At 42.5% G+C, this 22045-nt stretch overlaps 3 protein-coding genes across 3 annotated transcripts; all 3 read right to left on the bottom strand.

Moving 5' to 3' along the window:
• Positions 1-4679: 4679 nt before the first annotated feature.
• copb2 (COPI coat complex subunit beta 2) lies at positions 4680-11865 on the bottom strand. The gene is made up of 22 exons (XM_079284326.1): positions 11750-11865; positions 11131-11268; positions 10932-11018; positions 10496-10622; positions 10197-10345; positions 9834-9980; positions 9480-9579; positions 9248-9390; positions 8851-9050; positions 8554-8664; positions 8371-8459; positions 8168-8274; positions 7883-8026; positions 7563-7693; positions 7122-7329; positions 6882-6992; positions 6472-6686; positions 6251-6389; positions 5910-6047; positions 5730-5807; positions 5420-5578; positions 4680-5133 (listed from the first exon to the last, which is right to left on the bottom strand). The coding sequence occupies exons 1-22, from the start codon at positions 11750-11752 to the stop codon at positions 5038-5040; spliced, it is 2820 nt and encodes a 939-aa protein (XP_079140452.1). The 5' UTR covers positions 11753-11865; the 3' UTR covers positions 4680-5037.
• Positions 11866-15366: 3501 nt separating this feature from the next.
• Positions 15367-16917, bottom strand: LOC306789813 (retinol-binding protein 2-like; the record flags this gene model as incomplete). Its single annotated transcript, XM_079285881.1, has 4 exons — positions 15367-15420; positions 15626-15727; positions 16327-16525; positions 16889-16917. The coding sequence occupies 4 exons, from the start codon at positions 16915-16917 to the stop codon at positions 15367-15369; spliced, it is 384 nt and encodes a 127-aa protein (XP_079142007.1).
• Positions 16918-18601: 1684 nt separating this feature from the next.
• LOC306789091 (retinol-binding protein 1-like) lies at positions 18602-20878 on the bottom strand (the record flags this gene model as incomplete). Its single annotated transcript, XM_079284879.1, has 4 exons — positions 20755-20878; positions 20220-20398; positions 19658-19759; positions 18602-18652 (listed from the first exon to the last, which is right to left on the bottom strand). Exons 1-4 carry the CDS (start codon positions 20825-20827, stop codon positions 18602-18604), a joined length of 405 nt encoding a protein of 134 aa, XP_079141005.1. The 5' UTR covers positions 20828-20878.
• Between the last annotated feature and the right edge of the window lie 1167 nt (positions 20879-22045).

Genomic DNA, 22045 nt, shown 5'->3' with positions numbered 1-22045 from the left:
TACTTTGTTGCACACGAAACTGCTCAAAATCGTCCAAGCCTGTCTAGGAGGGGCGCCATCCACAGGAGAGGAGGAGAGTGACAGCGTTGGACATTAATTCCCTGTAAAGTCACCGCAGTGCATGAGCCGACAGAGGCGGTCACACACGCACAGGGCCATTAGGCCCCTACAGCCAGAGGGGCCACCCTTCTTCGGGACAGGACATTATATGACGTGGGATTAAAGGCTCAGGGAGAAATTTAAAAAAGAAATGTTGGTGAGAAAAAGTCACGACACCATAACCTTCCTTTCTTCTATACACACACTCTGGTCACAGGAGGGCTCCAGCCTATCTAAGTAAAATCAATTCCTTGTAGAATTTGGGTTGGGTGTCTTCAGTAATTTATTAATGTCAATACTTCAGATTTACACAATAGCATCTTAAAAATGGAATTGTCACTGTGAATTTTAGGAGTACAGAAATATACCCAAGACAAATACACAGGTGGTAGATCAGGGGTGTCAAACATACGGCCCGCCACGTCATGTTATGTGGCCCGCGAATCCGTCAGATAAAAAAAAAATAATAATAATAATAATAATTTAAAATTAGACTTGATAATAAAAATATTCCCATAGTCGAAATTCGAAATTATGAGATAGAAAGTCGAAGTTATGAGATAGAAAGTCAAAATTGTGAGATATAAAGTCATAATGATGAGATACAAGGGGACAGCAGAACATAATATAAATTTAAAAAAACAGCTGATAAATGCATTTTAGAGGACAGGTGGCAACATTAAGGCCCATCATAATGATTTAGTCTGAATCTACTGCATGTTAATCATATGGCCGACATAACCTCACTGATAATTATATCATTGGTTATAGTAACTGAGGTTAGCATTAGTTTAGAGCAGTGGTCCCCAACCACCGGTACCGGGCCGCACAGGAAGAATTAATATTATATTATTTCCGTTTTATTGATTATCAGAGTCTGAAGGAAGTTTTATTTTGTAAAATGACCGGATTCTCTCACAAGTTCATCCGCCTGTGCCTCTTGACATGTCAAGACGCTTTGTCTCGGTCACAACTCTGCTGGTGTTTTGGATTAAAATCGAGGCTGAATATCCTGAGATCGCCACTAAAGCACTGAAAACCCTGCTTCCATTTCCAACATCATCTCTGTGAAGCGGGATGTTCTGCAGTGACAGCAATCAAAACAAAATGACGGAGTAGAGTGGACATCAGGAACACACTTCGAGTGTCATTGTCTCCCATTACCCCCAGATGGGACCGTCTCGTTGCAGAGAAACAAGCTCAGGGCTGCCACTGATTCAGCGTTATTGTGAGTTGTATTTATTTATGCATTTTATATTTGTTTTCATGCCGATCGTATCATTTTATTTCGTCGTGTTTTTCCGCCACACCTTGAAGGCCGGTCCGTGAAAATATTGTCTTATATGAACCCGGTCCGTGGTTCAAAAAAGGTTGGGGACCTCTGGGTTAGAGTATCAGGTGCACCTCGATTGTCTGGGGAGGGACAACAGCACAGCCGACATGTCGAAAAAGGTCATAGCAGTAAAATGTAAATTGTGTAATCTTTTCTTCCAATCAGAGCAGTGAAATGTGCCACCCAAACAAAAAATGATTTATAGAAAGACTTATTATTATTTGTCTTCACTATTATCCACCAAATAATTCAGTTCAGAACAGTTTCAAGGTCTTAAATCCATCAATTGCCGAATTCCCAAACTCAGGTGCAGGTGAGATTTGGGTGTGGCTATAATATACAGTACACGGGATGCAACATATTAGCGTTTGAATATGAATTTGCAAACATAGACAGCTTAACAATGTTAAAAAGGATAATTTGTGGAGTTACTTGCAACAGCTTAAACTTTTGTTGTGACTTGTTGCATGTATGATTTAAAATGTCTGCAAAGCAACAGACAAAATAATAGTTTTGTAATATACAGTGTTGTATCATTACTGCTAATGGGTCATAATGTGTGGAGTTTTGTGAAAACTGTGCCATGTAAAACATGATGAACTATCAAATGAATTCATAAAAGGAGACATTATCTGCCCTTGAGAATAGAACAGAATAGAATAGAATGCTGGATGGACTGGAACACAGCAGAGTTGTGGAATGAATTAGAATGTTGAAGTGACATCTTGTGGATGAAGCTGGGTGCTCCACAGAGGACAGCTGGACAGCTCTGAGGTAAGCCACAGGCAAAACCACTCCTCAAAATGTCGAGTAAAGTATTTTATTTTATTTTATATGACTGGTCAGGCTTCCTGGGGGGCTCCCTGTTGACGTGAAGGTCTATCATCTGGCAAATTGGCAGATGAACTTGCAAGCTTTTCAACCTCACTTCAAGCTTCCAGTGTGTCCAGTGTAGGCTGCTGGGGGAAGATACTCTCACCAAACTCCTGTCGTGTAAAGCAGCAGCATATCTGACCTGTAACATTGGATTCAGAATAGACTTTGACTGCTACCACTTTTCGTATTTTGGCTCAGGATATTTGGTGCCACCATCATGATTTAAGGATTACCAAGTCCCTCCTTGAATATCAAATTGTTAACATTGATTATTTACTGAGAGTAAAGGACAGTAAAACCTAGAGAGCTTTGCTTAGAGGAGGGATATTTTGAAATGTAGTATTTATAATCATACAGTTGTAAAATAATTAACTAACTGTGTAAAATGTTGGCATTTACTCTAACCTCCTACATTAGGACAGTTTTTTCATGCTCTCATTCACTCACTCTGTGCTTTCTCTCCTCACAAGTTTCTATGGATCATTGTTATATCTGGACACTGGTCTTGCCTCTAACGTAGTTGTGACACATGCAAGAGTAACTTCCCTGGTTGCCCTGATCGTGACAGTGAGCGTGAACTGTCGGGGAGAGACAGTCGCGTATCTCCTGAGTGAGAGTCCTGAACGGTGACATGTCGCTGTGTTGGGCTGCTGTTTCAGTCGTCTCAAACAAGGGGATGGACAGTCTTCAAATCATGTGCCAACATGCGTTAGGGTACTTCCGGTGTCCGATGTACGATGATGGGGTAATATACTCGCACCAAACTCCTGTCGTGTAAACCAGCAGCATATCTGACCTGTAACTTTGGATTCAGAATAGACTTTGTCCGTTAGCACTTTTCGTAATTTAGCTTAGTATGTTTGGTGCCATGATAATAATTTAAGGATTACCAAATACCTCCTTGAATATCAAATTGTTACCATTGATTATTTACTGAGAGTAAAGTACAGTAAAACTATGTAAAGTTTGGGGATTTACTCTAACTTCCAACATTAGGACAGTGTTTTTATGCTCTCATTCACTCACACATCTCTCTGGCTCCTACTCTATCAGCTGACAGTGGGCGATTTCGCCACGGCCTCCCTCAGCCAATCATTTCCCATCAAACTTTAAAGACCTGTTCTCTTCTGTGCAGTCAGCTGTCATTTCAGAACAAACCGATGTGACCCTCCTCCCCATTCATCATCACATCTGGTGTTCAAGGTGTCTTCCACTGAGGGCCGTCCCACTCAAACATGCCATCATCTAGATCTTCAGCCTGCCCCGACTGTCTTCAACACCTCCACCAGTGTCGACTCTCCAAAATTTAAACTTTACTTTGCACAATTTAATAAATGTATTTGTTCACTGTAAATGAAGTTTCTCCTGATTTAACAACCTGTGTCTCCCTGTATAAGTCTGTCAATTATCTCCTGGTGGCTTCAGTTCTATTTATTATGTTTTTTGTGATGTATGTTACGTTATTTCAAACTAATTTGCAATCATAAGAAGCGTGGTCTTTGCTGGTGGAATGTTTCTTATATACAAAGAACAATTACTTCTCGTAAAAAAACTCCAAATATATAGTAGAGTAAAATGTTTTAGGTGTTTTCTAGAAACTACAGGTCTGATGAGGAAAGTGGGAACAGGTGTGTCGGTGGGAGGGGATGTCATGTGACCAGGACTGGCAGGTCTGGGGAGTGAGCAGGGGCTGGAGAGGACAGAGAGCCAGGACGGGCAAAACCACCAACCCAGAAAGTCTCTCACCTCCCTCGAACTTCTCAGACAGTTTAAGTCAGGGGTGCCGCCACGTCATTTTATGTGGGCCGCCAATCCGCCACAAATTCTTTTTTTTAATAAAAAAAATAATGTTAGATTTGATAATAAAAATATCCCCATAGTCGAAATGATGATAGAAAGTCATAATGACGATACTTAGACAGTCACAGCTCTTTGGCTGGTTACTGTACACTTGACATGGAAATGTATTGTGAGTGTATTGAAGACTACTTTAAACGTGGCTTTACAACACATGAAATACTTCACGTGGGATTGTGCAAACGCACCCTTGAAAGGATTTTAAGCATTGAACAAAGTTACTGTAATTGGTCTTTGATATTTTCTTTAATAGTTTGATCTTTGATAGAGTAATGTGGGTTTCTTAACCCTAAATTAAAAGGATTTAAGTTATAAAAAATGGTTCACCCTCAACTAGTGACATTAGCTGGATGGCATGACACAACTAGTAACACGTTAACATCCTGTTAACTGGAAGATGTTACATTTATTCCCCTTTAATCGAAGGATCTGTCCCACGGCTACATATTGAAACTATGAGCCTGTAGTATCGCCGTGTTTTTCCATCTCGTACAGAACACTCAATTCAAATGAGAATATTTACAGCAACCGAAGTTTATTGGACCGAATGCATTTTGATTTGCCATTACAGACAACACAAAGCAAAGAGTAAATATACCTTATCACTCAATGGACAGTTAGTGAAAGTTTCTCAAGCAATCAATACGTGGTGTACAAAATGGAGGAAAGTCTGAATAGACGTGTCTACTGCTCTTCTGAGAATAAAACCATACCGATATCTTCATCTACTTAAATCCTGCCACTGCGGCGGACATGACAATATAATATTTTTACGTACAAATACAAAAAGGGGGAAAGGGAGTTTGGTCTCTTTCTTTTGTTTTCTTTAAATAAGCTCTGAAGAGTGCTGGGTGACAGAGTGGCGTCAGGTCTCAGTCATCTAGAAAGTCATCATCAAGGTTCACGTCTGTGGTGTCGATGTCGTCCAGCTCCATGTTGTCCAGGTCCACATCCAGCTCATCCAGAGTCTACATAAAGACACAAAGGATCATTTGTTTCAATTACAATTAATTATTCATTCATGTTTTATCCCTGAATCCTGTTTCTTTTTAGATTTTATGTGAAACACTTGGAACTGTATTTCTTATGAAAAAGACATTAACACAACTGCCAAATGTTTTTCTATTTTAATCATTAAAACAATTGCAGTACACAATATTGGATTGACTAATTTATTTGGATTAAATAGCAGTAACCATTGTGAGAAACAAAACAATAATCAGAAGATAAAAAGAGATGAAATACAAGTCCAACCTCTTTTTGTGATTCAGGGGTTTCCTCTTCTTCTTCCTCCTCCTCTTCTTCTTCTTTGTCCACTGCTGGACGAGCAGCAGGTTCAGGCTGTGAAGAAGTCACAGCTGCTACTGCTGCAGCGACTGGAGCTGCTGCCACTGACTCCTCACTGGCCTGTGTCTGCCAGAAAAAGGGAGTCAAATAAAGTTTGAATATTACTGCCCATTGGTTCCTCTAGTTTATCTTGAACTTTTTTATAAAATCCCATTTAGACTGATAACTATTGCATAAAGGTTGGCTCAAAAGAAAATGTTGGACACTGCAGACAAACCTTGCAGACTGTAGGAATGAAGGTTCCTTTGGGCTCGTACCCCTGAGCCTCCTCAAGAATATTCCTGTCTTCGTTGAGCTGAAAAATGTGTAAAAAAAGAGGAGATAGGATTGAGATAAAGCTTTAGAAATATTGTCGGCCCACAACCTCATTTGTGAATTTAAAACTTGTGCAACTCACCGTGACGAGAGGATACTCTTTGGCAGGCCTAGAGGTGCCCAAGCAGGACTCTCGGAGGTAATGCTCCGCTGCAAAGGCTTCTTTCAGCCCGGGGAACAGATTCTCGTACTCTGTGGGGTCTGCTAGAGACTCGGCCGCCTGTAATGACGACCCAGTACAATGCGTCACGGTCAAGAGGAAATATCCACATCATCAAACTCTTAAGAATCTAAAATCCTGTTAATTTAAACCCTTTTTCTACACCTAGATTGGTGCCGATTGTTTTCTTGATCTTAGTTTCAAAGTTCTTTGCTGTATCAATATTTCTTCAAATAAACGATAATCATGATAACAGAACTGACCTTCGTGTTGACTTTAGCCAGGTTCTCCCTCCATAATTTCACCACACGGGACACCTGACTGGGCAGGTAGGTGCGAGCCAGGAAGGCAGCTTCCGGCAGTCGGTTTGTTCTGATCAGAAGCTCCAAACACTGATCCAGACTGTGGAGAAAAGACGACATGTAGAACAACACACATCTATTCTGTAATGTGTACACCAATGTCACACTCATCTGGTACTCACTTCCCCTGCAGGAAGTAGGTCATGAAGGCCACGTTGTTCTTGCCGTCTTTCTCTGCCCCCTCAGCCAGCTTGCCCACCATTGTAGCGTTACCGGAGGCTGTTGCGAGGAGCAGCAGGCCACCGTAATCCTGAGCGTGGTGCAGGCACTCCTGGGCCAGGCCGAATTGGCACTTACTGATAGCCAGCTCCGCTAGCTGCTTCCACTTCTGCTCCGACTGCAGGGGTCAAAATGACAAATATTAGAAATGTACCGGACAGAGAACCTGACCAGTAATGGCATGAAATGACAACAGCAGCCAAACTGTTGTGAGCCATTGTGAATTGTCCGGTAATGTTTTTAAGAAGACTCTCGCCTTGTGATACGTTATAGAGCTTGACTGAGTTTCAAGAGCCGACTACTCTGCTCCTACCTCTGCCTCCACAGCCAGCTGGTAGGCAATCTTCAACTCTCCCAGCTGCAACGCCAGCTCAAACCGGTGTTCCGAGTCTGTGGACACAGCCAGCGCCTGCTGCTTGAAGCCCTGAAGAGACAAAGAAACAAAACCCATCAGCATCTTACAAGCACAGACTGCTATTAAGAAATATTTATTGCAATTAAACTGACTTGCATTAAATAAACAAGGAAATCAAATCCTAACGTATTTCCTTACCTGTTTCTCCAGGAAATGTGCGACCCTGGTGCGCTGCTCTTTAGGAATTGTGGGAAGCACCTTGTCAGCCATTCCAAAGTCCCTCCTCATGACGGCAGTCTGATATTCCAGGACGGAGACCAGCAGGGAGTAGCTTACAATGTTGAGCTCCTTGTCTCCAAGGTACAGACGGTCGTCTTTTGGGATGTAACCCAGCAGGTACATGGTTCTGCAGGGAGAGAAACCAGTTGGCATGAAAGATTCAGCATCCTTAACAGCAGTGAAATAAACATTTACAGCTTTGCCGTTATCCTTCTAGACAGTCTATGCAACTGTGATAAACGTACCGTATTGTTCTTATGAGCATAAAGTCTACAAGTTGCACGCAGGGTCTTTTAAGAGGCAGGTATTCGATTTCATTACTTACTACTTAAATTCAAGCTAAACCGTCTGTATTTGTACCTGTCGAGGTGAGCAATCGTGACGAGCTCTCCTCCTACATAGTAGTTGAGTCTGTTCACAGAGCTGGTGTAGATGAAGCAGTCTCCTACCCAAAGTCCAGTCTTCACGATCTCATGGATTTCTCCCTGGACCTGGACATAAAATAAATAAATCACACAAAAGGTTGTGACTGTAAGGTATAGTTTAAAGTGAAGAAAACACTCCTTCATTCCGAATATAAAGCATTGAGTTGAAGCTATTCTATGGAATAGAACTCTGTGGGTACAACCCAGATTAATTAGGATATGGGAGTATTTTTTAGCACTGAAAGTTAAAAGCACCTCAAAGGCATCTTCAATACCATCCTCGGTCACTCCTTCATTGTTCTCTTGAGAAGCAGCTACTTTCTCTGACATATAGCGCAGAATGAAAAAGGACTCCTCTGTAGCGATGCAGACCAGTTCACCAGAGTCCGACCAGAAGATCTGTGTTGATTATGAAAAAAAAAGGATGAAGAGAGACTGATGAAGAAACAGAGATACGAATGACTGGACAAGAACCCCTCTAGGCCTTTTATAAAGTATTTACATACAGTGCTGTTAAAGATATTTGGATACAAGTCTTACGTGTTTGGGCTGGATCTCAATGCGGCGGACCAGCTCGGTGTTCTCCCAGTCATAAAATGCCAAGCCATTCACTGACCTCACCCCAAGCAAGAAACCGCCATAGATCCCTGCAGGGAAGAATGGGAACACATCCAGTGAGGAAGACAGTGGGAACCATCCACTTCAAAAACCACAAGTTTACGATATAACAATGTTCACATTACCTTCAGCTCCAAAGTCAGGTTTAAAAGATTTCTTTTCTTTGAAATTTTTGAAGATTTTCACAATACTGTTGCTTTCTCTGATGGCATATCTGTTATAGAAAAAAAAAAAAAGTAGCCATTAATTCTCTGATACAGAGGTGTACAGCAGGGAAGTATCGCACCTATTTCCAACAGCATACTTACTCAGATGAGTCATGTGCCCAGGCAAACTCCTGTGCTGAGCCGAAGCTCTTGTTCCTCAAAGCCATGGCAGTATAGATGATATACTCTCCATCTCCGCACACCACAACAAACCTGGTGCACACAAAAAATGCATAAACGAGTGACAAACATGATTTCAAATTCACCTCTAATGTGGGAAACAAAAATAAACATATTCAAGGATCATTCACTTTCATAACAGTGGTGGTGGTGCTCATGTCTGCCTGGTTCTGAAATACTCATAACCAGCCAAAGGGCCTGGGTTGAGTGCATGCATACCTTCCATTAGGGTTGTGCTGAATGGTTTGGGGGTAAATCTCACAGCTTCCCATGTCTTTGACAGCCAACGGCAGCCTCTCTCCGTCCTTGATCTCAGCGTCCCCCATGGCCTTCAGGTTGGCTTGCTGTACCTCACTGTGTTTAGCCCAGATGATTTTTCCGTTCGCATCCATAGACATCGCTGGCTCCTCCCGACCCACCTACACAGCGGACGTCGACAGAGATATTTGATTGTATACACAATACATTTCATCTTGATGTCTTTAAAGATAAAAAAAAATGTCCTACACAACTCATTTTTCTTCTATATTACTATTTAGCAGTATGTAAGGGCGTATAGTAAGAGTTTATTTTCAATTAAAACACATTTGTAAGAATCCCCCTCTCTTCTGCTCACCTTGATAATGATGCTGCCTTCATCGTAGCCCAGCGCCACATTGTTGGAGCCTCTGAGGCCGCACACACACCACACCCTCTCCATGCCATAGTTCAGAGTACTCTCCAGGCGGTAAGTGCTTGAGTGCCAGATACGCACCGTACCTAAAGTTGCATAAAGCAATGATCAATCAGGCCATGCGGTGAGATGCATTGTGGGGGCAGAGTTGAGGATGAGTGTGATTCCTGCTCACCGTCCTCTGATCCAGTGATGATGATGGGCAGCTCGGGGTGGAAGCTGACACAGGAGACGTTCTGGGCGTGGCCCTCCAGAGTCTGAACACAGGTCTTGTTCTACAACACAAAGAGGAAGAAAGTTAAACATGTATATATAGACACAATGCTAAAGGATGCTCACAGAAATGATGTAGCTGACCAATGATGAAAATATGCATTCAACTCTTTCAGCAAGCTAGAATTGTGTATTTTTTATAATGTAAGAAAAGGAAATTAACCTGTGTTCTACTTAAGAGTTAATTAGTTCCATGATTCGTGTTATGTGGCTTACTTTCACCTTCTTGTGAATGCAGTAAATGAAAATCATTTACCTGGTAGTCCCAGATCTTTACTTGGCGGTCATCAGCCCCAGAGATGAGGTAGGGCTTGTCTCCTCCACTATAGTAGTCAATACAATTGACCCCTTTCTCATGACCCTCCAGAGTAAAATTGGGAGACGAAGAGCCTAGCTGCCAAACCTGAAAAAACCCAGAGGACACAGCAGAAAATCAATGAATGCACTTCAAAGAGCGTTAATTATAAGTACATCATAATTATGTCTATAATTAAAAAGGCAAGAATGTGCTTCATTTATAGTAATTATAAATCTGTAAGGCAGAAGGATCTGGGTGTCCCGCGGTCCCAATGACAAGATCAAATTGGTAGCAGTAAACACATCAGGAAGCGGCCCCTACCTTAATCGTCCTGTCCAGGGAGGCACTGGCAAACTGGTTGTTGTCCTTGGGGTTGATGACAATCTGCATGACATAGTGAGTGTGGCCCTCAAACACCTGGCTGCATGACCACTTCTTCTCCCAGTCCCACAGCTTGATCAGCATGTCATCTGCACAGAAATACATTCATGCTTGTGTGCACTCAAAACAAATGCACTTGAGGACACTGGTAGAAAGAGACCTTTGAGTTTTTTTGAATCATTATGTCAGAAGAGGATGCTACCCATCAATATATGATATATTAAGTTGTATGGGCTTACCACTGCTGGTGAGGATATAGGGCTGGGTCGGATGGATGGCGATGCAACGGATGTAGTCAGAGTGGGCCTCAAACATGTGGACACGCTCCAAGGTGTTGTAGTTGAACACTCGGATCTGCATGTCATCCTGCTCAGGGAGAAAAACAATTGGAATATTAGTTCAATACACTTAATGAACACAAAGATAAGACGAGAGTAAAATACATTCCAATATAAACAGTTGGTATATGCTATTTGAGTCAAACACAATGAGAAAAATGTAACGCAAAACCAGCAGATGTAAAATATTGATGTGGCACCACTGCTCAAGGGTTTACTGCACATGCCCACACAACATACATACCACACCTGTTAAACTCACACTCGCAGGTTTACACTACTAGCTTGTATAACTGCTGGTGTTAAGGATGACAACTGTCAGAGTCATGAAACTCACCGCTCCTGTAATGACCCAGTTCTTCCTTGCCACAAACTTAGAGGCTCTGACCGGGAGGTCACATACTTCAAAGGTCTTGACGAGAGTCTGGAAACAAAGAACAGTGCTGAATCCGTGTGTGCAACATCATCATACTTAGTGTTGATCTGTGTTCCGTAATGCAGCTTTGTATGGGTGGCCCATCGATAAGTGATCCCACCTGTGTTTCGTGGTTCCACACACAGACACTGCCGTTGTACAGACTGGCAAGCATCCATGGCTCGGTTGGGTGAAGGTCCACGCTCTTCACTCGGTCGGACCGAGCAGTCAGCCTCCGCTTGATGTCCAGCCTCAGAGGCTGAAAACACAAGAGGACATTTGGGTCTTTTCCTTGTTCCTTCGCCGTTCAAACTCTCAATATGAGTGCCATTACAGGGTCATTTAGCTAATGATACTCGGTAGCTTCCGAGTAAAGACCCACAATAATGACAGGTAGCCAAATAACCGTTAGCATGTTAACATTAAGGCATAATGTTATATATTTCAATGATTCCAATAATCCTAAATGTATAGCTACACTCCATCATAATTAATTCGACAACTGACTCAAAACAAATGCAACCACATATACCGTAAGCTTACAAACAGTCGTTGTTTAACAATTTAAATAGCAGTTAGCTACAAGTTATCCTGCTAGCTCAAGCTAGTTAGCCGCTAAGCTATTTCCAATGATGCATTTCTATTTGACAATTCCACCGTTCTTTCAAACATGAACAAGGACACTCCGATGAGCTGTACGGAAAGAAAACATGCTGGGGACTACATTAAATGTCTCTTACCATGTTTTATCCCCGTGTTGTCACAATAAAATCAGTTAAATTAGATGGGAGCAGTTGCAATAGGGGACCGACTGGTGAACAGAGCACTACTGACGTGGAACTTCCTCCATTTCAATCTCGCGTGAGTTGTGCTCTGGAAGTGGTGACGTGACATGAAGGTCTGATCTACAGTCGATGGGCGTCACGGTGACAGGAAACAAACCTGCATGGTTTGTTATATGCCTTTGCGGTGCCATTATATCATGATCATTTCAGATGATTAATGTGCTCTACTTCGCACTTGTCTGAGATTTACTGAGCAATAGAACCTTGGTGGGAGGCCCATTGCAGCACATCAAGTAAATCATCACTTAATTGATTGAATTCAATTCATGACACTAGAGGTGACTGAGATCCTTGATATGGCCTTGAATTTGTGAAAGATGTTCTTTCTCTTTTTTCTTCCCTTTCTCTTAACTTTTTCTCATTATAGCTACATACAAATATTACACATATTAAGTGTTGTTAATCATGAGTAAAATGTCATTGTGACAAGAAGGCTTTCTTATAAGAAGAAAAACAAAAAAACAATATACACATGCATTAATTAGGCCATATTATAACCCGACTGTGCAGTATCAAAGCACAATTGGCCTGATTACAAATGGCCATCATTCAGTCCTTTACAAAACATCAATGGCAGGGGTGTCCAAACTACGGCCCGCGGGCCAAGTACGGCCCGCGGTCCATTTTTAATTGGCCCGCAGCAACTTCTAAAAATATAATGTAATATGGCCCACACTTGAAACTTGCGCTTGACTGTATTGTACTTCTTAGTTTCACCACTAGGTGGAGATACTGTGTTGAACAAGGCAGCTTCTCCACAAAATAAGAGCAATCAAATAAACGTTTAGCCCCGGATGATGACACGTCCTATAGGGGTTCACCAAGGCACCTCCTCGAAGACCAAGCACCGACAGGATCGGCGCTTCTCCCCCATCTCCCGTTTTTTTCCATTTACATAAGGGTTCACCAAGGCACCTCCTCGAAGACCAAGCACCGACAGGATCGGCGCTTCTCCCCCATCTCCCGTTTTTGCCCATTTACATAGGGGTTCACTAAGGCACCTCCTCGAAGACCAAGCACCGACAGGATCGGCGCTTCTCCCCCATCTCCCGTTTTTTCCCATTTACATAAGGGTTCACCAAGGCACCTCCTCGAAGACCAAGCACCGACAGGATCGGCGCTTCTCCCCCATCTCCCGTTTTTGCCCATTTACATAGGGGTTCACCAAGGCACCTCCTCGAAGACCAAGCACCGACAGGATCGGCGCTTCTCCCCCATCTCCCGTTTTTGCCCATTTACATAGGGGTTCACCAAGGCACCTCCTCGAAGACCAAGCACCGACAGGATCGGCGCTTCTCCCCCATCTCCCGTTTTTGCCCATTTACATAAGGGTTCACCAAGGCACCTCCTCGAAGACCAAGCACCGACAGGATCGGCGCTTCTCCCCCATCTCCCGTTTTTGCCCATTTACATAGGGGTTCACTAAGGCACCTCCTCGAAGACCAAGCACCGACAGGATCGGCGCTTCTCCCCCATCTCCCGTTTTTGCCCATTTACATAAGGGTTCACCAAGGCACCTCCTCGAAGACCAAGCACCGACAGGATCGGCGCTTCTCCCCCATCTCCCGTTTTTGCCCATTTACATAGGGGTTCACCAAGGCACCTCCTCGAAGACCAAGCACCGACAGGATCGGCGCTTCTCCCCCATCTCCCGTTTTTGCCCATTTACATAGGGGTTCACCAAGGCACCTCCTCGAAGACCAAGCACCGACAGGATCGGCGCTTCTCCCCCATCTCCCGTTTTTGCCCATTTACATAGGGGTTCACCAAGGCACCTCCTCGAAGACCAAGCACCGACAGGATCGGCGCTTCTCCCCCATCTCCCGTTTTTTCCCATTTACATAGGGGTTCACCAAGGCACCTCCTCGAAGACCAAGCACCGACAGGATTGGCGCTTCTCCCCCATCTCCCGTTTTTGCCCATTTACATAGGGGTTCACCAAGGCACCTCCTCGAAGACCAAGCACCGACAGGATCGGCGCTTCTCCCCCATCTCCCGTTTTTGACCATTTACATAGGGGTTCACCAAGGCACCTCCTCGAAGACCAAGCACCGACAGGATCGGCGCTTCTCCCCCATCTCCCGTTTTTGCCCATTTACATAGGGGTTCACCAAGGCACCTCCTCGAAGACCAAGCACCGACAGGATCGGCGCTTCTCCCCCATCTCCCGTTTTTGCCCATTTACATAGGGGTTCACCAAGGCACCTCCTCGAAGACCAAGTACCGACAGGATCGGCGCTTCTCCCCCATCTCCCGTTTTTGCCCATTTACATAGGGGTTCACCAAGGCACCTCCTCGAAGACCAAGCACCGACAGGATCGGCGCTTCTCCCCCATCTCCCGTTTTTTCCCATTTACATAGGGGTTCACCAAGGCACCTCCTCGAAGACCAAGCACCGACAGGATTGGCGCTTCTCCCCCATCTCCCGTTTTTGCCCATTTACATAGGGGTTCACCAAGGCACCTCCTCGAAGACCAAGCACCGACAGGATCGGCGCTTCTCCCCCATCTCCCGTTTTTGCTCATTTACATATGGAGTACACCTGTAAGTGTACAGTCAAACCGATGATAGCGAGTAAAGAGGGAAGGGAATTATTTCATATACTTATCCATCTTTATACTGTATAGTTGTTAAATATTAAATGCTTAGTTTCTCTGTTCTACTTTGTTGTCTTTAATGTCCTTGTTTTCATATTTGTCTTGTTTATTTGTATATTCTATGTATGTTGAGAGCAATGTGAAAACCGTAGTCAAATCCTGCATGCGTACGCCAATAAAGCTGATTCTAATTCTGATTCTGATCTACCAACTAGTTTCCTGACAAACCATGACTTTAATTGAACCATTTAGAAATTAACTTTAGAATAAACACAATCATTACAATGTGTCGCTTTCAATTATCGCATTTGTTTATTGAGTTTGTTTATCAGTAATAGCATTCTGTAATCATAGTCCTCAGTTGTATCAACTTTTCCAGACACAGAAAGTCTTACACTACTTAAAGTTGAAAGTTGTAATATCTGAGGCTTAGATCTTTTTGTGTTATTGTTATATATAATGTAATACTAATATTTATAATATAATCTCATCTCACCCCCAAGAGACTACCATGTTTCCCCAGCAGATGGCAGTTTAAGCATTAGTTTATAATATACCCCTCTGTAATACACTGTAAGATGTGTTCAATGTAATGTGTAGCAGATAAAACAATGTGAAGTTATAACTCTTCTAAAAGTTAGTTCATGAGTTTGATATTAGTTTGGCTGTCTAGCAGCCACCTTGTATAATGTCATACTTTCATTCTCTCCTGATGTTAGACCCATTGTAAACACACACATTTGAAGTTAAATAATTAAAGTAACATGTTTGTCTTTATTCCTACACAACACTATGTTTATGTGTAAAAAGCACCTTTATTCATTTTGTTTATATGTTTGGGAAACCATGTTATTGTGGAGCAAACAAAGACCTTGTCAACCGAGTAAATGAAAAATAAAAACATACATTTGACTTTTATTCTTTTTTCTTGAACATCTGAACACAAACTACATCTTCACACGCCAGCTCCTGTGGGAGGAAATAAAGGGGGTAATTATAAAAAACAAAAGCAGAGCAATAACAGTGTTAAAACTGGCCTCATCATACTTAACAATCACATTCTGCTGTGCAATACATGCCACAAATCTAACACATTCCTCTTTTTATCCATCAGCCCATGTTCTGGTTCAAATACAAATGCAACTATCATGACAGATAGATACTGTCAACCCACCAGGTAGAGTTTGTCTCCTTCGATCCAGTGTTTCCAGCCACGGTTGGCCTTCTCTCCTTTCTGAGTGCACACCAGCTTGTTCCCCTCCCAGGTCACCAGACACTACAAGACACCACATGTAGTACATTCATTAAACAACAAACATAAGTCATTATTTAATACACATTTAAAGTATATTCTACTTAAACCATGTTAGATTATGTCCTCTCAAAAAAACCCTGCCTCCACCTCTTACATGATTACTTTTACCAGGTTCACATGAAGACTCAGCAAATTAGGATTACTTTCTTCTTGATGTTCAATTAGCATTGAATAAAAGCAGCTTCTACTGTAGACTTATTATAGTTGCTCTTCTTTTGGCATGGAAATGTACTAAATGTCAGTGGGCCTCTGTGGAGAAATTATAACTGAACACTGTCATCAAAAAAACAGTTTAATATATTTTACTGGCTTATGAAAATACAATGCTTTGTTTTTTTCCCATGTTACCTCCAGGTATTTCATGAATTAAATAAAAAAAATCTTTTTTACTACAGGAAAATAGTAATGGCTTGATAATGAAAAGGGAATGGCCAAAATGCCTGCAGGTGCACCATTGTCATGTCATTTTGTGCAACAAAGTCATTAGATGTCAGGGATATTATGAGAGGCTCAATATGTAGACTGACTTCAAGGACTTTGTATATGAGAGATCAACCCACCTTGATGTTTCTGTTGTCTAGTCCTTTGGTGTGCTCATCAAACTCAACCCCTACAGTGAAGGCGTGCTCATACTTCCTGAAGGTGCTCAACGTTTTGAAGTTAAACTCGTCTCCATCTTGGGCTATCACTTTGGTCTGAGATAGGGAGATAGCAATTTTCCTTGTGGCAAAGTCAATATCTAGGGCCAGAATAGAGAGACTTGATTTAAAACCTTTTCAGAACAGCTAGATTCTAGTATATATACATATATACACACACACATACATTTTTTTTTTTTTTTACAGGAATAGATAAAGTAATGTGGAGATTTCCTTCACTTCTGTGTTTAGTTTGTCCAAAGTTAGTATACTTAAGGTCTGGATTTCTGTCCATGATACAGAAATCAAGACCTCATGACCATGAATAATGCTACATGAAGGTACGTATGTTTTTTTTGAAAAGTTTAAAGGTATAATCCTTGAAATTTCCATCATAGCAAACCCACTTTTATACTATTGTTGGTTTGCATTTATCTGCTTCAGCTATTAAACGGGCTTACACTTATTAAACCTTTCTTTATACTTTGCATTGTCAGTGGCGGAGTCCGCCATTCCGATCTATGCACAAGAGATTGACAGGAAACTAAGCATGCAACTGCTCAACGGGCATCTTGTGCTCTCAGTGATCGATAAACGGGTCCTATCTGAACGAACACAGTTCTTATTACCACCAGTGACCACAGGTGTTTCCAAATCAACCAGGACTAACATCTTAAGGCTAACAACTTTTACTACTGGCCACAAGATGTCTCCCACTTCACCTTCCATTCTCTGTGAGCACAGAGAAGTGTTCCTCCTTCAGCAGATCAACGTGAAAACAGTCTCCCGTGTGTCATTTCTGCTCATGAACCATTCTGCACAGTGAAGGTCAAACAGCCAAGTGAAGCAACAATAAGAAAACAAAACTTTTGAGCAAAGGGGGACTTCAAGATGAAGCAGTGGTTAAAAAATCCTCTCCGATTGAGCCGTTTGCCTGTCGATTGCTGATCCAAATAAGAGTTGAGTTGCAGACCAACCTTGCACTTAGTAGAAACGTTTTATTGAGCATAAATGCAAATGCAGATTTTATCCTGGCGCCATGACTCTGTTGCAACCCCTCCCTGAGACCATCACTTTTCTGAACCAGTCAGAGCAAGAGCAGGGAGAGATCAATAACAAACCCCCTGGGGAACCATAAATAAACAGAGCCCGCAAGGTATAGGCCCCGGCGGGAGGCTGAACAGCAGGGCGAGCAGCAGCACCATGTGGCAAAGAATGAGCAAGTAAGTTGGACAGTTTATGCAGACTGCCCAATTGGTAGGCTTCATGGAAATGCGTAAAGTGAGCTGACAGATTAGCTGATTCAGAGCACAGCGTGGCTCAAGATGTTTGGCCGGAGCTCCGCGGGCTTCACTTCGCTCACTGAAATTCTCAAGCGGAGGCCACTTGGATTTTTTAAAAGCATGTCTGGAAAGGCGTTTTCAGTTAAAAGGAGCTTCAAACTGCTGATCTGTTGGCCTGTGAAACTTCAGAAAACAGCAACCGACCATTTTTAACGCTTTGTCTGTTTGTGTGACTGAGCTGCCGAACACATCATTTCCTTTTTCCAACAAGTCTGATTCACAAATGAAATTTCAGGTTTAACCGCTCAGAAAAAGACAAACTACATTATTGAGCACTGTTTACTTTGTTGATTGATTTTACGATCAATGGCACATTCCCAAAGGAGCTGGGAGGGATAAATACACACATCATCCATTCTGGAGACAAAGCATCAGTAGTCGTAATTTAAAGCCTTCAAACACACTCAGATCTTCAGCTTTGTCATTCAGAGGACTACAATGGGATTAACTCACTGCTCTCTTGTCTTCACTGCCAGCCTTTACCTTCCCACTGCTCATTTCAGCGCGTCGCGTTATCAATGTGGTTCACCTATCAGATCAGCTACACCTACAGTAGCGGGATGCATGCGTCCAACACATCTAAACTGACAGATACACAGTATTGCATTTGTTGATGTTACATGATATACACACTGCCCTGCCTATTTAAACGGGCTTCTGCAGACGACGGTAACAGTCTTGGTGGAATATAAATTACATTTATAACAATAAACACATTGGGCAGACACATATGGAGAGATGTATGGATGGACCGAAGCGGGGTTGGATGGTATGTCAAAGGCGTGGGATGTGTCTGGCGTCTCTCTGTAAGCCGATGTCAGCAGGGGGCACCGCCGCGTTCAATAAAAGCCATCTTAGGTCTTCTTGAAAATCTGCTGGCAAACAACTCCTGCAGCTCTCAGCTCCTGCAGAGAACAAAACACATTTTGGATTTATTAGATTTTCATTTTGACAAATGGGAATGACCAGGTGGATGACAGAAGCTTATCCCTCTCCCTTGAATTGTAGCCTACAATGTTAGATAACAATTTGTCTGACTTAGCAACAGTAAATATGCGTGGGAAGGCCTGAGGATGGGTCAGTTATTAGTAAAGGATGCATGGAGACATTGAATACACAACATTTTGAATAATTTAGGACACGCTAGAGGCCAGGTACAGTTTTGTGGAATAGGTGGAAGGTATTTTCTGCCACCAGAGGCCACGGTTGCTTCACATTCAAACCCTCTTTCAGCTCGTGGAATTTTCCAACTAATAACGAATTTCATAGCCGCTGATTAAAAAGATCTGTTGGCATCATTTGCAACCAAATAATTTGGGAGATTATTTTTGCTTAGCTTTGATAGCAGTAATCACACAGAGGGAAATCTGATCATGCTGAGCTAATGGAAATGGTAATGTGTTAGTCATTAATTATAAAATCTTTTCAGATGCTAATGGTTCCATTACAGGCCACACTGGGCCGCACTGTGAACTTCACAGAGGCGATGTTTAAACAAAAGTGATTGAAGTTCTTCTAACAGAAATTAGATTTGGAAAAGTCAAGATAATAACAGTGGCTGTTATTGCTATGTACTGTGGGTCTCAGTTCATGGCGTGGACAAGTAAATGCAGTACCAGACACTCGAGAACCAAAATATATCAGTCTGTTTTTTCCCCTTAAAAACAGTATCTTTAGAGGAAGTTCCTTATGCAGAAATAGTATGATTTACTTGGCATTAAAATAGTTCCATACACATGCACATGCACCTCACACAGTCTAATGCTAGTGCTGCCAGAGCTGGTGGGCCAATTCAAGAGTCACACATAAAAATACAGCACACATACAGTGCTGAGGGGCAGTTTGGATTTGGATTAAAATGTCCAAATTGCATGCATTAATATTCATGGCAGGAGCTGATGTTTTCTTACCAGATGAAGCTCATCTCCGCCCACCCAGTGGGTCCAGCCTCTTCCTTCAATCTCTCCCTTCTGCACACACACCAGCTTGTCTCCCTCCCAGGTGATGGTGGTCTGGCATGAGGTCACAGGTCAGGGAGACAATGGGATTATAATACATGAAGGTGCAGGATGTATTCCAATCTAACAATGCGGACGAATGAACATATGGATATAAACATGTATGCTGAGTGAGAGGCTGTCTTCCATCAACCCTATTAAAAACAATGATTCTGACAAAAATCTGCACATACAGTCACACGTGACCCTTTTCTCTCATTCCACCTCCAGCTTATAGCTTATCTGTAATCAGCCTATCAACATACAAAAAAAGCGTTTTAAAGGGGGACCACAGATAATCTTTGATCCTATTCAGTATTCATGGACGCAATCGGACTCAAAAAGTGTGAGTCTTGACGTAGTTCTCTGCCTCTCCCACTTATTTCCCCGCAGTATTTGACGCTGCTCTTCATTACATCAATTCATTGAGACAAGCGTGAACAGTTTGAGGAAAACACTGGCTATAAATACTCACCTTGCATTTCCTGTCATCCACTCCAGACAGATCCTCCTCAAACTCTTTGCCCACATGGAAGTCCATGTTGTAGTTTTTGAAGGTGCTGAGGGTCTTGATGACGATGTGGTCCCCGTCGTGGGAGATGTCCTTGTCTGGCTTCAACAAGGTGGCGATTTTCCTGATGGCAACGTTGACATCTGCAACAGGTACACAGAGGGAGGTGGAAAATGGATACCGAGAAAGTTTCAGACATATGTAGTATACAGATTTACAAATGGTTAGATACAGCAGTGTTTGTATGTGTAGCTGATATTCCTAACAATATGTATCACAGCAAATTCGGTCTGCTCTCATTATAGTACAATGTGAGACATGAAACAACATTCTGGATAGCTGCAATCACTGCCCAAGAGTTCAAATATTAGGATTTTTTTATAAATAGTAGAGGATTATTTCCAGGTATTAATGCCAAGCTTTGCTGCTATTGAGAGCTCTAATGATGATATGTTATCCCCCAAGGCCTGTGCTCCACTATCGCCTGCTACAAACTCACCAAGAGCCTTCAGGTACTCCTCGAAGTTATCACTGGAAATCATTTTCCAATATCCATTCAGATCAGCTGGCATGTTGGCGGTTGCTCTCCTTCCTCCCAGTGAGTGATGAAGAGGTCCGCTGGTGACGGCTACTTGTGCCAGAGTGCAGAACCTGCTGTCAAAAGCCCCAATTTGAACCAAATTCACTTTAATCTGATTACCTCCCACTTTCCCTCCCTGGGTCACCTCCACGTAAACACTCAAGGCTGCCAATGCTTTTCCTACATATTGTATGCTGGTATGCATAATGTAGAACAGCCTTATGTTGGAGAGGGCTTACTCTGCCTATAGGGATTAGGATGAATCCACTTCCTTTATTAATTGTCACAGGTGCATTCATATGGAGTTCTACGTGTGGCAGATTTGGCCTGGTTCTGAGGTAATTTGAATCATGTTATAATTATGATGCTGGGCCATCAACAATCACCAGAGTGGACCACAAAGTGTGGATAATATGCACAGTACAAAAGCAGAATCCCCTGAGCTTAAAATGATCTGGCAGGAAAAATGAAATGTCGCACAACAGGACTGTCATATCTTTTGTTTCGCCTAGATAACTCAATTAATTTGATAATCTCTCTTTTGCAGCGAACCCACTGTCTAAATCCTTTACTGACACACACACACACACACACACACACACACACACACACACACACACACACACACACACACACACACACACACACACACACACACACACACACACACACACACACACACACACACACACAGAGCTAGTCAGTATCAGTCACAGTGGCGCTTCCAGCCACTGGCCTCAGTGAGAAAAAACCTCGTGTAGCTGAGCAACTGTCAGGATTACTTTAAATCCTTTGGTGGAAAAAAAATAGCGGCTCACAGACAGTGTGTGTGGATGATAATGGCGAAACTGAACAGATCCACAACGGCTGCTGCAGAGCAGGGACACCAACAATGATCTTCACAAGAGAGGATCCAGTTTAGATTCCTACAATTAAAAAACGTGCCTATGTGGCGTTCTGGTCGCCTAGCGACGAGGATGAACAATCTACTCACACAAACACACACGGCGCTGATGTTAAGGCCGATTCTTAGATTGTTAGATATAAAAAGGCAAACAAAAAAATTAATAAATAAAGGTTTCCGTATTCCTCAACCAGCATGTCACACATTTAGACAGCATTTTATGCCATTTTGTCAATTTTTAAAAAAACATGACAACTCCTGAACATATTAATGGATATTTGCACCTTGAACTATGATTTCATTTTT

This window comes from Melanostigma gelatinosum (genome assembly GCF_949748355.1).
Source record: "Melanostigma gelatinosum genome assembly, chromosome: 15".
NCBI lineage: Eukaryota > Metazoa > Chordata > Actinopteri > Perciformes > Zoarcidae > Melanostigma > Melanostigma gelatinosum.
This window is presented reverse-complemented; position numbering and strand designations above follow the sequence as displayed.